Source organism: Synchiropus splendidus, chromosome 2, assembly GCF_027744825.2.
Source record: "Synchiropus splendidus isolate RoL2022-P1 chromosome 2, RoL_Sspl_1.0, whole genome shotgun sequence".
Classification (NCBI taxonomy): Eukaryota; Metazoa; Chordata; class Actinopteri; order Syngnathiformes; family Callionymidae; genus Synchiropus; species Synchiropus splendidus.
In genome coordinates this window covers 20751049-20767500 of record NC_071335.1, presented here as the reverse complement: position 1 = coordinate 20767500, position 16452 = coordinate 20751049, and the positions used below count along the sequence as shown (strand labels likewise).

The following is a 16452-nucleotide window of genomic DNA, read 5'->3' as shown; positions in this document are numbered from 1 at the left end:
ACTCATTAACCGACTCCGCGGAGTTGTGAAATTCAGCTTACAGTCTAAAATAGCTATTTCATTTCCACCCAAGATAAAGTGCTAAAATGAAGGCGGTGTGTGAAAAGCTAACAGGGATCCTGTTGTCTGGCAGGCTGAGCCTGAATATTGATCCTCGATCCTCCAACAGTTTCTGACCAGCACACGTGTGAGAATCTGCATACGTAACTCTGAGTGATGAGGAGAAACATGTCGCGCTGTTATGTTCACAATATCACCCGCAGTTTTCCTGGTGAGTATCACAGAAGCAGCCACAGGGGGAGAGCGCAAACATGCAAACTCATTTATCTTCGTATGGAACGCGCGAGGGCTTTGTAGCGAGTCGCCACGCGCCTGAAGGAGATCTATAAGTTCAAAGAAATGAGACTGACATGAGAGCGTACGGAGGCGCATGAAAGCAGCTGATTACTGCGAACACTAATGTGCTGCAGTCGCGCTGCGAGCTTCAGTGTCTCCAGCGCAACCTTCAGATAAGAGATGGCAAGCGCAAGATTTGATATTACATTCCTCAAAGATGTTTATCTTAGCTGAGGACTTTAGATGTTTAGATCTTTGTCTTTTAGATCTGGAGCCGAACGTTTTAAAGGGGTAAACTTGAGGCGGATAAGTTTATACTCTGCATGAGCTAACCCCAAGTTATCCCCCAAAATCACCGCCCCGATGATTCTCAGCCTCCATCGTCTCCAGAAACGCCGGCCAAGATGAAGACCATACTGGGAGCTGAGAATGTTCCCCCGAGGGTTTAGCAAGTACATGTGAGTCCAGTCTTTGGCCCTTTAGCGGCATCAGCTAGTGATGAGTCAAGCAGCATGAAACAGTGCCCTATTTTCCAGAGGCCACTAGATGGCGCTCTTGGTGTGATGTGCGGTTTCATTGAATTACTGCTCATGTCCAAACATTTTACGGCAGTCAGCACCATCTGGTGGCCTCTGGAAATCGGGACACTGCTTCATGAAACCTCATCGACCCTTCACTAGCTCCGACTGCCAAGTGCGTCCCAGTCTTGAGGCCAGCAAGTCACAAGATCAATAGTTTTGGAGGGAAGTATTGAATGCTTCCACCACATGGCTGTAAAATAACTAGCGATAAAGCCTCTCATGATCTTTGACCCTTTCACTGATCGATGATGGACGGATGGATGGATGGATGCACAGATTGATCGACGGGGTAGAAACACTTTAAACTGAGAATTAGTGTATGGATGGATGGATGTGGTTGGCTGACACACAGAGGTAGAGGATTGTCATGGGATAAACACATGGACCCGAGAGAGATGTAAACACTTGAGGCGGAAGGATGGATGAAAGGATGAATACTGTTGGGATGATGATGAGAGAAAACATGGAGGAAAGAAAGGAGGAGTCGGCAGTGAAGTGTCCCACAGAGCTGCATTGCGTCCTTTGACTCATACTGTATAAGGAGCTGTCAATTCAACAGACAGAAGAAAAATGTTCTCATGTAAATGCTATAAAAATATATACTTGACATTTTGTTGAAAAGTTATGCTATTACACTTGGGTTTTTTTTTCAGTTTCTCCAGATACAGTAAATCAAATTTGTGCCACGGTTGTCCTGGTAGCAGAACTATGGATATAACATCTAAATACTTCATTACAAGATATTTTGTTTTTGTTTGTTTCTTCCCCCAAATATTTCACTTATTCATTGTGAGGGACAAGATCTATTGTTAAAATGTTAAAGAATCTGCTTTAAGAAAAAGACTAAAGATGGGTTCTCCGTCATATTTACAATTCGAATAGCAAAAAAATGAATAACAAATATATCATGTTGTAAAATTTTACACAATTGCACTGATCTCATGAGGCAAAGGGCCACATGTGGACCACATCTGGACTGGAGCTTTAAACTCCAGCTCTTTTTTTTTACCCAATATTATTGCCTTACATTCAACAATTTAATTAGAAAATATTTTTCGGCCCTAAAAAATATCATTGATAGCAATGGATAGTATTGTTCTGGAACTTTGTGGAGCATTATGTTTTCACTGAAGAAATTCATGGGTGGACAAAACAGCTACTTGACGCTGAATGAATGGATGGAAAGGATGGATGATGAATGCAAGGTTGGATAAACTTAGTGATAAGTTGGTGAGGTTTCGTGAAACAGTGTCCTGGTTTTCAGAGGCCACCAGATGGCGCTGTCTGCTGTCAACACTCTAACAACAAATCAATGAAACCTCACAGCATGTCTAAACCAAGAGCGCCATCTTTCATCCGCGCTGCAACACTGTTTCATGATGCCTCACCTGCCCCTGACTAGATAAACTGAGGAATGAGTGTGGTGGATGAAGAGGAATGTATCCAGGGACAACTGAGCGTGACGCCTCTATATCAGACCCAGTAGTAGAGAGGAGCACCAAAGCTAAGGCACACTTTGGATCGGTACTGTCCACTGCAGTCCTGAAGCACAGACTAATCGGATGGCTGGAAAAACAGGGCTTAAACTGGGAGTATTCATGACAAATATAGGGTCCTATTCACCGACAGTGAGCGACAACAAGCCGCTGAAAGAGGGATGCAAAGAGAGCAGCGTGATTCTCGACTGAATGTGTGACGCATAAATCATAGCAGGTCATCATCGTGGCGTGCGCAATGACTTCAGGTTTATTTGGAGGCGGCTCTGTATGGATGACTTTCAAAAGAGTCCCTGCGCAGTGCTGCCAACTGAGCTGCCTCTCAGACACAATGCCAGGATGTAATTACCTCAAGAATGATCTCACCACAGAAAGAGCGGTGACGCCAAACCTCTCATGATTCACCATGTCAGGTCACTGGGAAAACAAGCTGTACTGAATTCGATTGCCTTGAATTACAAGACAATGGGTTCACCGTCATGTGTGAAGTCAAAATAAGCGACTGGAGAAAGTGTTGAGTGTGAGTCAGAAGCTCTCCAGATAAGCGCTTCTTCCGCTTTTCACACAGAATTGTGCAGCTAAGTTGGTGTTTCCGCAGGAATTTTCACGAGATTTGGGCATGTTTTCTCATGAATCCAGGGTCACTGGTTGACCATGTGACCTCTATGTTAGACTCCTTTGGACCCCCGCTCCGGGGCCAGTTACCTCACTTCAGGCGGACTCGAATTCGGACTCGAGTCAAGGGCGAGTTGTTTAGTTTGGTTTGGTTGAGTTTGACTTTGACCCGAGCTGAAGTCTATAGTGAGGAAGCCAACACCATGGCGCCATATATTGACAAAGCCCATCAAACGGCGTTGCGTTTTAGTCACGATGTTAGGGGTTATAAGTAGCAACCGACACCCAGTAGCTTTCAGTCTTTCCCCGTCTCCCTGCGATGCTCCCTGCACTTGCGCATGTCCACACTTCCACTTCTGCGCACCTGTGTCTGTAGGTTATTTGGAAGTTGAAACACGTTTTTCTTTACACTCCCCCACCCCCCACGGTGGGGCTCAACGATCCATCCACAAAACACGTCATCCCGCCTGGAACGCTAAAGAAGGAAAACTGTTCTTTTAGTCCATTGAAACACCTATGTGTAACGTTCTACACTGAAGGCTGCCTTTTTCGTCAGTATGGGACGCAAAAGTCCACTTTCCTAGCGTCAATATATGATGCCATGGGAGTGAGGATGGGCTGTGGAAGCGGAGAAGCTAATCCGCCTGTTATGTTTTGTTGTTTTTGGTGCTTTTATTTGGTTTTTTCCTGTGTTCCTGTGTGTTGTTTCCTTTTCCTTCCTTCATTCTAGCTTGACAGCAGCACAGCTGGATCCATTCAGACTGCACTGACTTCTACACCTGGGTTCCAGTCTGCGCTGCCAGATGGTCACTTCGTGTTCCGATGGTAAAACTCTCTCTCGCCCCTCTGTTCTCTTGTTGCTCCTGTTTATATCACTGTTTTCCACGTGCGCGCTTGTATCTTTTCTGCCGACCGTTTAGTTGTTGTCCTCGCTTGTTCTCTTTAGTCTTCTTGATCGCGTGTGACTGTTCTTGTTTAAACTCGCTTTTTCTGTTTCCCTGCATCACAGTTTATCCTTGTGTGTGTGTGTGTGTGTGTGTAGAACCACCACTGAGTGCTTTGTGTTATTTGGCCCTTGTGAGTTTTGTTTCCCAGTACGTTTCAGTTGTCCCATAAATCAGGTTTGAGCTTAATTCGCCTGCTTTTCTGTTTTCACCCCTTCCCTACGTGTTTGTCCTCCTCGCTCCACTGCTGGTGTCAACGTCCTCAGTTATTCATTTCTGTTTGTGTATAATGTTTGTTTACTGTATTAAGTTCATTGTTAACTCTTACTGTCCTGGTTCGAGTTTTCTATACAGTGGCAACGATCCAGCACTTGGCTCAGATTCTCTGAGACATCATGACACCGCTGATGCGCTGTCATGAGTTCGAACCAGTTGGAAGCCTCACTACAGAGCTAAGGACCTGTTGGAGCTGCAATGATTTCTTGTTGATACCAATGAGGACAGAACTGAATCGGCATGAGTTTCTTTATGATCCCATTTTTGGTGGACAAGCTTAATTCCACCATTAAGCTTGTCCACTCTGCTCTGATTCAGCAGGTGAGTTGTCGGGTTCCGACTTCCACAGTCTGTTCCGTGGCCATCCGTTTTTGGGGTCCAATGACCAGTGCTTAGCAAAAGTGGCCCACTCACCAAGGGGTCAAACAGGACACCAAATGTGGGCTACAGGAGTTTCCTCTGTGGAAACAAGGGACCCGGGTCTAGGGCTCTGGTCATGCTCCTGCAACAGCCTCCTCCAAAAATAACCCATCTGCTTCAACTTTGCCGACCATCTCGGTCAGACCCGCGGAGTAATGAGCGCTAAGCTAATGATGTCCGCCCGAAAATCGCGAACCTCTGCGTCGCTCTGACCTGGAGCGTAATCCAGAACAGCCATGCCTCATTAACCTTCGAGAACGTGACGTTCCTCATGGCTCATTTGTGAGTCGCTTTTTGTCGATGGAGCAGTTTTCAAACTCAGACTGGAGACGTTCTCTCCTCATTTTTAAAAAGACCTTAAGAACAATGAAGACCACTTTCAGGCAGGTGGCGTCCAGCCACTGAGGGTGTCCCTCTCCCAGAGTGCAGCGTCGGTGTTTAGCCTGTAAAGGATCTTCCGGTCCACAAGGGCGTATTTAGATAGCAAGGTCAACTCATTAATTGAATTTTTTTTTTTTCCCTCCTGTGCTGGAAAGGATTAGACAGCAAGCTGAGCAGACTGGATTCATCTGTCAGAATGAACCCATTAACAGTTAATTTCATTCTGTCTGCCTTCACATGGCCCATTGAGCTGCCTGCTGCTTGGTGAGAATGACATGTGTGCACGCGTGCCGCCGCTCCCCAGGCCCGGCTTACTGTTTACACCTGAACGCTGGTGCTTCTATTGTGCTTCAGCTATTTGTCTGTGCTGCTGCCTGATGGCGAAAGACGGTGAACAATAGTGAAGGAGTTATTTATATTCGAGGAGTCTGATCGCTGCACGCCAGACGGCCTGGATGCATCATCCCCGGAAATCATTGTGCGGAGGCTTCGCCGACCGCCTCCAACCTGACGACAGGCGGAGGATGTGACAGGAGAGCAAATGAGTTCACCAGCAGCAGGTCAGGAGAGTAAATCGGGACCATAATGGTGGGTCCCCTTTAACCAAGGTCAACGTTTCCACGTCCCATAAATTGGCCATAAAACAATAAAACACCCTTCGTGCGGGTGAAGAAATCGCCTCACGACTGCCTTTGTTCAGGGCGCTGCATGTGATTGGAGTCATGGCTTCCAACCGTCATGTCGTCTGAAATGACAGACTCCTGGCTCGACACTAGAGGGTGGGCAATTCAACTTCCATAGCGAGGACAAGTAAGTTCTAATCTGGAAAATTAAAAAAAGTAAGTTGGAAAGATCTTCAGTTCAGGGTATGTGATGCAAGATAATGGAAACAAGAAAATAAAACATGCACAAAATAGTTTGCATCCAAACCATTGACTGAGGCCAAGAGCTCATCGACAGGAAGTGGATCCAATCTGAGCCTCTACAAGCTGGACTCAAGCGGTGAGTCATTTCTGGGTGAACTATTGAAGGGAAGTGCAGTGCTTGTTGAGTTGAGTTAACTTTGACTCACCTGTCCAAAAAGTTTGTTGAGGTAGGCGACGTAAGCGGCAGCGACGGCCGAACTGTTGCTGAGACTCCTCTTGCTCTTCCGACGAACCCCCTGCTCTGTCGACTCGGCCGCTGACTTCGGCTGCGACTTGGTGCTGTGAAGTGGATTCACAATCTTCAATGTCGGTCTTAAACAAACGTGAGGCCGTTCATATGAATCTGAGCCGAGGCTGCGCTGAAACCACAGTGATGGAAAGATTACGTTGAAGTCAAGCGTTCATAAGGAGACAGTAGCGATGAAGGGCCTCTTAAGTCTCAATCAATGGCCCGAACTGGAGACCCAGATCTTGACAATCAGATCCCTTTGTCCTCATGGATGTTGATTAGAAGCGAAAGAATAATGACCAGAATTTCTTGGAGAGGCTGAGCTGGAGAGCCTTATTCTTGAATCTCCCTGCTGCGGCTGCCTGTTTGCCGGACCCTGCGGTTTTGCTCCACCGAGGAGACGAGCTGGAGGGGAAAGAAAATACATTGTTTGAGTCGACCATTCGCTCAAGTATATAGTATATAGTATATAAAGTATATAAAAAAAACCTGTCAGTTTTTGGGCTCCTGTATTTGCAATGAAAGGATCTCATTACTTATTTTCTTTATATACACTTTTTGGCACCTTTTTAGCCCTTTAAAAGGTACATGAGGATTCTAAATCAGATTTCCAGAAGATGATGAATAATAGATCATCTTGGGGAGAGACTTTTGGAGGAATAGCCTGGTGTAGCCGAGTCAGTGGAGAAACCTAATCCCTTCCATGCACTGGCTCTGTCTGCAGGCCTCCCCCAGGTTGGACCCCCCTGGAGCCCCGCACCAAGGAGGCACCTGGTCCAGACCCCAGACTCACTGCTTCTCTCCTTATTTATAACATGAGGGGTTTGATTCCCACCATTGATGCTCACTTTAAAACCACAAGTTGTCAGAAGTCACACTTTCATATTCAGAAAATTCCTGAGAAAAAAAAAAATCCCAGTTCTTCAGTAAATTTACCACATTCTCAAGATGGTTCCAGGGAATAGAAGGATGAAAAGGAAATCTAGATTAGCATTTCAAACAGAGAACAGGCATCTGCTGTCCAGGAAACATGAGCTTGGGGTTTTAACCCTGAGATAAGGTCAAGCTCAGCATGAGAGAGGTAGCCCTGTGATATTCAGTGGGAAGTTATGTGAGAGGCACCTTGACAGTAGAACATGTAGTGCGCAATGAACGTGCACGATATTAGAATACAATTCGTCTCACAGGTCTGATGAATGTATGGCTCAAATGTTGTGTACAGTACCAACCTGGCAGCAGAAGACGGTCGACTCTCCGGTCCACTCTTTGCACTTTTCAAAGACATCCTGTGGAGAAGATAAAAAGCATCAGCTGAAAACAGAATACAGGAGGTCAGGTTGGTTATTTATCTGTTCTTCCAGCATTATTCAGAGGAAGAAATACCAAACTTCAAAACTTGCTGAGGGTTTTTCAGAGCTGTGAATAGCACTGGGACCATGAGTGACACATTCTGACACTTCAGGCATCAAATATCGACTATTCTGAACTGAGTCTCAGAGGGGCGCACAAGTGGTTTTTTCTGCATTGAATGTGGTTGGATTTGGAGTTCAATTGAATCACGTTTTGTAGTGAAGGGTCGATGAGGTTTCATGAAACAGTGTCATGATTTTCAGAGGCCATCAGATGTTTGGACTTGAACAACTAATTCAATGGAACCTCACTTCATTTCCAAACCAATAGCTCCATCAAGTGACCTCTGGAAGTTTCATCAGCCCTGCAATCCTGTTTCATGATGCCTCACCTACTCATCTCTAACACGCAGCACTGTGGGCAGCTTGTCATGTCAAGCAGCGGTGGCACCTTAAATCCATTGCTCCTACTACTTAGAGGCACCATGAGACCTCATGACCTTCAAGTCCTTCTGACTGGACTGGCAAGATTTGAGTCCGTTGATCAACATGCAAGGCGGACGGCTGACTTTCCTGCCAACATGGGACGCTAAAGTCCACATGAAAAAAATGGTTATGTGATGCTTTGGGATTGTGAATGTGGTGCCTTTCCAGAGGTCCCTTCAGTTACAAAGCAAAGCTTAAACATCCTCCCTTGGGATCAGCTCCTGTCATGCTTGGTTTGGGCTCCAATACTCGGCTGCAGAGTATGATAGAAGTGTGAGTCTGAAACCTCCAATGAAGCAGTGCGTGTTTCTGGCCAGTGGGAGGAAGCCAGAGTGCCTGGAGGAAACCCTGTGCACACACATGCAGAACATATGAGCCCACACATGAAGGTTCACTGGGCTGACTATGAGTAGCCTGCAGCAGGATTCCAACCTCACAAACCACTGCGCCACCCACTCTTCTAACCATCTTGATTATTAGCGAATTCATTTGAATAACTCGCTAATTATGACTTTGGTCGAACTTGAAAGGAGCTGATTTGGGGGCGGAGTCTTGAAAGATGATCAGGGGAATAACACGAGTGATGAAGTGGAGCTCATGAAATGGGGAGTGATGAGAAGCAAGGCGCAGGATCCGGCGACTGGCACCGTCGGTGGCTGGGGTGAGAAGTGAGGCAGAAGGGTGAGATCCTCCAGGAGGAGACGGCGAGTCAAGACATGAGGGACGGGCACATTTATGGCTGATTGTTTGAGAGTCAGAGTGATGTTCTGTCAAGGACCTGCGTCGCTGGCAGTCGCGCCATGACGAATGGCCGTTAATGGCTGTGCCATAAACATAATGCCTCCACCGCTCCTCCACCTTCGCCGCCGTGATGGCGCCAAGACAGATTGTCAAGAGCCGCATCGCTGGCTGTTGCTCCGACGGGCGTGCACGAGGCCTCCACAGCCAGTGTCAGAGTGACACCCCGACCGTTCGGCGAGGTCCACGACGGGACGCGTTCCCGGCTCCCGCCGAGTCGGACAGAACGCGGCGTGACTGCGTGGTGATTGCCTGTCTGTCACGCCGCCGCCTAATCACGGCGCATGTGATCCATGCTGATTGCAACACGCGTGGAGCATGTTAATGTGCTCACTGGAGGAGGCAAAGATCTTCTTGTCATGAGAGGCAAGAGCTCACTTGGAGAGATGCATTTATTTATGAATTTTAGTGTTTATTTATGAAATTTTAGTATTTTAGAAGTACTAGCATTACATTTTCTCTTCTGGCTTCTCCCTTCAGGGGTCACCACAGTGGATCATCTTCCTCCATCTCACCCTGTCCTCTGCTTCCTCTTCTCTCAAACCTACAGACCTCATGTCCTCCTTCACCACCTCCATCAATCTCCTCTTTGACCTTCCTCTCCACCTTCTGCCTGGCAGTTCCAACCTCAACATCTTCATCTACCAATGTACTGGCTCTCTCTCTCTCCTCTGTACATGTCCAAACCATCTCCATCCAGCCTCTCTGACTTGGTCTCCTAAACACCTGAGCACATGTGCTGTCCCTCTGATCCTATCATCATCCTGCTCACTCCCAGAGAGAAGCTCAGCATCTTCATCTCTGCTACCTCCAGCTCTGCCTCCTGTCTTCTCCTCAGTGCCACTGTTTCCAAACCACACAACACCCAAGACCATTTTATCACACATCACACCTGACGCTTTTCTCCAATGATTCCATCCTGCCTGCACCCTCTTCTTCACCTCTTTCTCACTCTCTCCATCACCCTGGACAGTTGAGCCTCAATACTTCAAATCCTCCACCTTCACATAGATAACAATACAATAAAAAACCATAATGATAATAAAATGTTGCCATAGTCAGGAAGTAAAATATTATCATTCGCTTTCTACAACTGTGTCTTTGGGCATGATATCATGTGCGGGACACGCCAGCCATGGTTTTCTCACGAGCTGCCTGCTACACAGCAGTAAATAACAGGCGTGAGGAGAGAGATGCACGTTTCTAGCTGAAAACGCAGCCACTACTTTGAAGTAGTGTCTGCTATAGATTACGGTATTAACCCTGCAGAGTCCACCAACGTGCAGATTCCCCAGTTAAAGAGAGCGAAATAAAGTAGCCTCACAAATGTGTCGAAAGTGCCGACTCAAAAAACTATGTTCCAGTTTTTTTAAATCCTAAAAAGTCAAGTTAAACACTTGTGATAGATTTTTAGAGTATTATATATTCTTTTTTCTTTAGTGCAGGAAGAAACGCTACTGATGTGATGTCCTTATGTTGCATTTTCTCTCAAAAGTCAGAAATAAAATGACACAAGAGGCGAGTAACTGCAGCCATTTAAACACAACTGCTGCCTTAAACTTCTGCCTTGTAGTTTAAAAAATAATCTCATGGGCACCCCCTACGTTTTATTATATAAATGACAATATATCTCTCTGTTTTGTTTTCATACTTTTTGTCAGTGGTTTTCGCTCCATTGGGTTAGAGTGTGTCGAAGTAAAACATTGACTGTACATTCATATAACTGAGATTGTGCTAAAAAAAAAATGACCCCAAACATGGAAAAACACTGGACCCCCAAGAACTCCAACCTCAAAATTGACATAAAAGATTGGCTGTAGTCGGCTGTCCAATGTAACTTGACAAGTAACTTGCAATCTAACTTAGGTACTTTTAAATTCAAGTAATAAGTAAAGTAGTCGGATTACTTTTTCAAAGTAACTGAGGGACGGCAGAGAAGGCTTTGCTGGCGCAGGATGTTGGAGATGAGATCAGCAATCTGAATACTGAAAGGCGTGCAGTGGAATTTATGGAGGTTGAGTTTGGCTGGTTTAACACGCCATCTAATGTGCAAGATGGCCGCCGTGTCACGCCTGACAGGCGTCCAATCCATCTGAGATCAAGTACCTGCGTGTATCTCATTGAAGCCCCACAAAAGCTTGTTCTGTTGGGGGACGTGTGCAAAGCCCGTGCGGCGAGAGAAACGGGGAACGCTGGTCTCACGTTGTTTGCCTGACGAATTGCTCTCATCTTCCGTGAACACACGCTCCCATCAGGGAAAACAAAGCACTTGCAGGCGCACGAGCACAGACGGCAGACAAACAGCCAAACAGTCGGTGAGCAGCTCCGAGTTCCCGCCGCTCTTTTCCCTAAGTGCCCAATTTCTGTCAATCACTGAGCCGACGCAAGCAATTCTGGATCCTAATCACGCTAATTAAAGTAATAAAGGAGCGGGACAAATGCTGTGGTGTGCGGCGTGCGAGCGAGCCGGAGCCTTTCTCTTCGCCTCTTAATGGAAGTTCAATGTAATTAAACAGGAGTCGCAGAACTTGGCACTGTTGCGCGGGTCAGACAACACAGCAAGGCACATTCGGGAGGGTACAAGAGAAAGCCACGCCTTTTAAAAGTCCCATCTTTGGGGTTTTGTTTTTGGGCCGTGGTCACGTGTTTCTTTCACAATACGCAAATACTTCAAATATACAAGTGAAAAATGAGTGAAGTCGACAGCGTTGCAAATAACCAGAGGCAAGACTTGATCAGAGCTGGACCATATTCAACCACTATTGGCCATTAAAGGTCGATGTCACTGCCTGATGTGGTCCGCCGGAAATTCCGCTGCTGGATACGGAAATGCGCATGTTTTACCAATTGACATTTACTGGTAAGCAAATGCGTACATGGTTATATTGCGCAAATGACATATAAAAATACATTTTTTTTTTTTACTTAAAATCGTCTACATTTAGAAATTGAATGTTTTTTATCTTATATATATATATATATTTTTTTTTTAAATCCAACAACACAAACAAACTCAAGCTCCGCACCACAGTCGACATAAACCTCATTCAGGGGCAGAAGCGCTCACTCCTGCACCTGAAACAATTGTAAGGAGAATGTTTACGATACAATACTGATAATGTATGGGAAGCAATAGGCAATACATTGCGCAGGTCAAATGTATTGGAGGAGCTTGAAATGTTTATTGATTCAATACTGCTGGATGTAAAAAAAATAGAATATCAGAATCTAACATGCAATTTCTAAATCTAGATCGTGACAATGTGATGACGTCATTACGCTAAAATGTATAATATTCAGATTTTAATGGTAAATATAGACTATTTTAACATTTAAAAAAAAAATCAACTTTACGCGATATAACCAGTAAACACAATTCTTAGAACTTGTGTATGCATGTTATAACATCCGGTTCCAGTCCCGGAACTTCCGGCGGACCACATCAGGCAGTGACAGTCTAAAAAGACAGGAAGAAACTCCTGGAAATGAAGGCAGAGGAACGCATCTCCAGTCTTATTCTGGCGGCTCCTGTAGCGTCTCCCAGTGGGAAGGAGGGTGAACAGTCCCTGTGCTGGGTGACTGGAGTCTTGGATGATTTTCCCCAGTGCTTCCTGTAGATGTCCTGGATGGCAGGAAGCAGTGTTCTGGCTTTCACCACCCGCTGCAGTTCCCTCCGAGGCAGAGCAGCTCCCATACCAAACTGTGTTGCATTGGTCAGGATGTGAAGTCAAAAATGCTTGCTTGCATTTGTGTTTACTCGTGATGGGTCTGTGAGGTTTCATGAAACAGTGTCCTGATTTCCAGAGGCCACCAGATGGCGCTGTCTGCTGTAAAATGCCTGGACTTGAACAACTCATCCAATGAAACCTCACATCATTTCTAAACCTAGAGCGGCAGCTAGTGGCCTCCGAAAATCAGGACACTGTTTCATCAACCCTGCAACACTGTTTCATGACGCCTCATCTACTCATCACTGGTGTTTACTGTTGAACCGGTCAATGAGATAAAAGCCAAAGGTTTTGAATAAAATTCATACTCCTGGTTAAGCATGGCCAGAATCATAAAATGTGCTGAATATCTCAGTCATGTTTCAGGACTTTATTTACAATCTAAAATCGACTTTGCTATATTAATATGTTAATGCTTCCGTTGTGACGGATGACAGGCCCTTTCCCAAACGTGGGTTAATAATAAGGCGACTAAAACATACTGTGGTTTTCTACCGCTTGAGAGAAGCTCTAAAATGTCAAGGATAGGGGAGTTGGGGAGGACGCCGCTCTATTTTCTGATTCCCTGATGGTGCCCTCTCCATTCTCTCTTTGTTCCTGCATTATCTCTCTTCCGGCCGGTCGGAGGACAATCAATCCCAAAGGCCGTAACCAGCGGGAGTCTGCTACATTAACGGCAGACGGTGGCAAAGACTGGACGGTCACTCTGTCATTTCCTCACCAGCTTTCACACCATTTCTATCGGGAAGAAAAAGCACGTGATCTGAACATGTGTCGCAACCGTAACCTATTTTCTGTAAGGCCTCTTGTTTTGAAGGACCATTAGAATCTGCCCTTCAAAGTATTATTATTAATATTGTTATTATAAATATTACAATTTAAAAAATATTTAAAAATATTATAAATATGTGTGAATCATTACAGAAGAAAATAATTAGTCCTTTGATGAATCAAATTCCAGTTTCTTTCACAGTGAACATTTTTCAAGGCGTCATTGTGCAGTAGCCAAAACATCCATGAGATTGTGCCGATGTACAGAAAATTGAAGAAAACATCAGGACATTACTTAAACTTATGTGGACAGATTCCACTTAAATTTGTATCATAGTTTTTTTGTTTTTCTCTAAAATCAACCCTACTTTTTTATGTGAGGGTCGCAGTTTTTAATCTACTTTATAGTCTCATAACCAAGGATGTTTTTCTCGACAGCTGCTACTGGATGACATAAACATAAATAACACTTCACATGTCAGTTCACAGAAGTCTTACCTTGAGTGAGTTGACAGAAAGGGAATCGATGTCTTTCTCCGGATAAATCTGATGCTGTTGTGTCGGAGCTCTAATAAACCCGTGGATTATATAGGGCGAGGTGTTAATCCAGCTAAATATGGATTAGAGATTCACCTGGCTGCGACCGACCTGACGAACACAACAGGACACAGATACTTCCAGCGTGTCAGAGCCTGAGTTGTTTCCCCTCACACTTATTCATCCTCAGTCAAACAGCTCTCAAATCCAAAGGCACAATCTTGTGGGTTTGCAGTGCTCAGTGGGTGACACTCAACTCGAGGCTAAATATGAGGCGCCTTTACTGGATATGACGTGCAAGTAACTGTTCGAGAAGAAACAGGGAGGAGAAGCTTGAAGAAGTTCAGAAGGTTAATGAAGTCTGTGTTTGAAGGGCATGGAGGCTCAGCAAAGTGTGGAAGCTGCAGAGAGAGGTTAAACATCTTTGGCTTCCTCACGTCACCCAGAGATGTTTTGCAAAACCGCCCCGCAGCAGCGACAGAGAGAGTGTGGGTGAATGTATGTGTGCCGCACTTGTGTATATAAACGACAAGCCTGTCGTCTTTGTACGGCTTATCGCTGCCATCAGAGAACATTTCCTTATAGACTCTTTGGTTTGTCTGCTAAGTCAGGCGGAGAATTTAGAAGGTTTTTTTTCTTATTTGGATCCCTGGGGCTGTTTCACATTGAGCGCTACTTGTTTATTGACCGCTGTCTCCTCCTAAACATCCTGCAGTGATTATGCGAAACAGCTCCGGCTAAGCTGCTGTGGACCTCCAACATAGCCAACAATAGACTCTGTTTCAAGTAATCTCCCTTTCCGTTTCACTTCTCTACGCGGGAGCCGTTTGCGTTGATTTGACGGGATTTTTCAACGCTAAGTCCTTCAGCTTTTGCTGCTTTTCGGTTTAGGTAGCGCGGACAATTTCTTTGTCTCATTGGGGATTGATGGAGGAATTTATCGAAGTAATAAAAAGCAGAACGAAAATCGGAAGTAGACAAGCTTCTGTTGTCTCCAAAGAACAACACCAATGGTGTATAGTAGTGATGGTTAGATGAGGTTTCATGAAACCGTGTCCTGATTTACTGGGGCCACCAGATGGCGCTGTCTGCTGTAAAATGTTTGGACTTGAACAAATAATTCAAGGAAAACTCACATCATTTCTAAATCAAGAGCTCCAGTTAGTGACCTCTGAAATTAGGACACTGTTTCATGATGCCTCATCTACCCATCACCACTTCACTCTAACCCCGACCTCTGGGTTTCTTTTACGTGATGCCTGTCAACAGCGTCGGGTAATGCTGCAGGATGACGGTGTGCAACACAGATGACTGACTTAGACGTCACTCTCGGAAGCAAAAGTCCACTTCAAAACAGTCGCTGTTCGATGGGCGTGAGAATGTGTTGGGGCACATATTGACAAATGTCCCGCCACACAGCAAATCTCTTTTCCTCGACATGTGGAAAACTCTGGCTCACTCTCTCCCAGTGGAATTAATCCTCGACAGTCCAATCTCTGCAGTATCTGGCACCGTGTCAATCCTCTCTCCGTGCAGCCGTGGACCAGCTGAAGCACTGGTTTCCACTTTCACGCCACTTGTTTGTACCGTTTTTCCTGAGGAGCTGCTGACTCCAAGATAACTACTTTCCATAGTGGGTGGAGTTGAAATCTCTTCTGACAGTTGTAGATGTTTTTTTCCAGAGGGGTCACTGAAGTGGTCAAGTCTCATTCCCTATCATTGTGCAGCTGCTCGATGAGAACAGTCCACCCTTGGTCGTGGTTACGTGAGATGTGGCTTTTTTCCCTTCATGCTGTGGGAGTGTTCGGACCAGTCAGGTGGCCATACAGTCTTGTGGTTTTAATTTCCTGAGCTCATGAATGACCCTGTTCATTAGCAACAAGGTCTGCTCTCACCGCTCCTCTGCACTGCATCACATCACCAGGATGGAACACGGTAGCAGGTGAGAGGCAAAGCAGTGGCCCACCATGACTCATGTTTTGTCTCTCGACAACACAGACATATTCTGGCTTTTTCTTCTTGCGTCTTCTTCTCCAGAAGGGAAACATAGCTCACGTGATCATTGAACTGCCTTAACTGGTTCTCAGTCGCCCTCTGTGAAACGTAAATGTTAAATTATAATAAAATTCAGTTAAGTATATGGCACCTGAAGTGCAAAAACACAACTATTGGGATGATGCCCTCCGCCGAAATCCTTCCATCACTTTTCGCGACGCACTTCTTCTGGGAACCTGGGGAAAGGATTCAGCAGCTTTGGCTTGGACTCCACACAGTGTTAGTTGGACTCAAATGCAGAAGCCGTCAAGACACCCGTGCTGTACTTTTACTGCAAAGCTGCAGTGCAGCCGGAATTTGCTTAGTCAAACATACCAAAGTCCTTATATGGCAGTTTGCTAGAATCTCTAAGAACAAAGACTTTATTTCCTCTCTTGCTTTGCTTGGGAAAAAAAAGACCAAAAAATGCTTCCTCGGTCCATTACACGCTCCAGTCAACTCCCAAGTGTAGACCTTTAGAATGTTGACTAAGGTGAAAATTGCCTCACATATCTGTTTGGACAGAAAAGCAATGGTGCAGTTCC

The 16452-nt window shown here is 45.4% G+C and overlaps 1 protein-coding gene across 2 annotated transcripts in view; it reads right to left on the bottom strand.

Annotated features, from left to right (window-relative positions):
• Positions 1–13881, bottom strand: part of cabp4 (calcium binding protein 4) — a 21933-nt gene extending 8052 nt beyond the window's left edge. For both annotated transcript variants that reach the window (XR_008413879.1, XM_053855906.1), the window contains exons 1-4: positions 13835–13881; positions 7434–7490; positions 6505–6609; positions 6122–6254 (exon numbers count right to left, since the gene is read on the bottom strand). Coding sequence is in view for 1 of the 2 variants with exons in the window: in XM_053855906.1 (XP_053711881.1) it covers positions 6122–6254; positions 6505–6609; positions 7434–7489 (294 nt within the window). In the remaining variant the exon portion in view is untranslated. The remainder of the gene's footprint in view (positions 1–6121; positions 6255–6504; positions 6610–7433; positions 7491–13834) is intronic.
• Positions 13882–16452: the final 2571 nt, after the last annotated feature.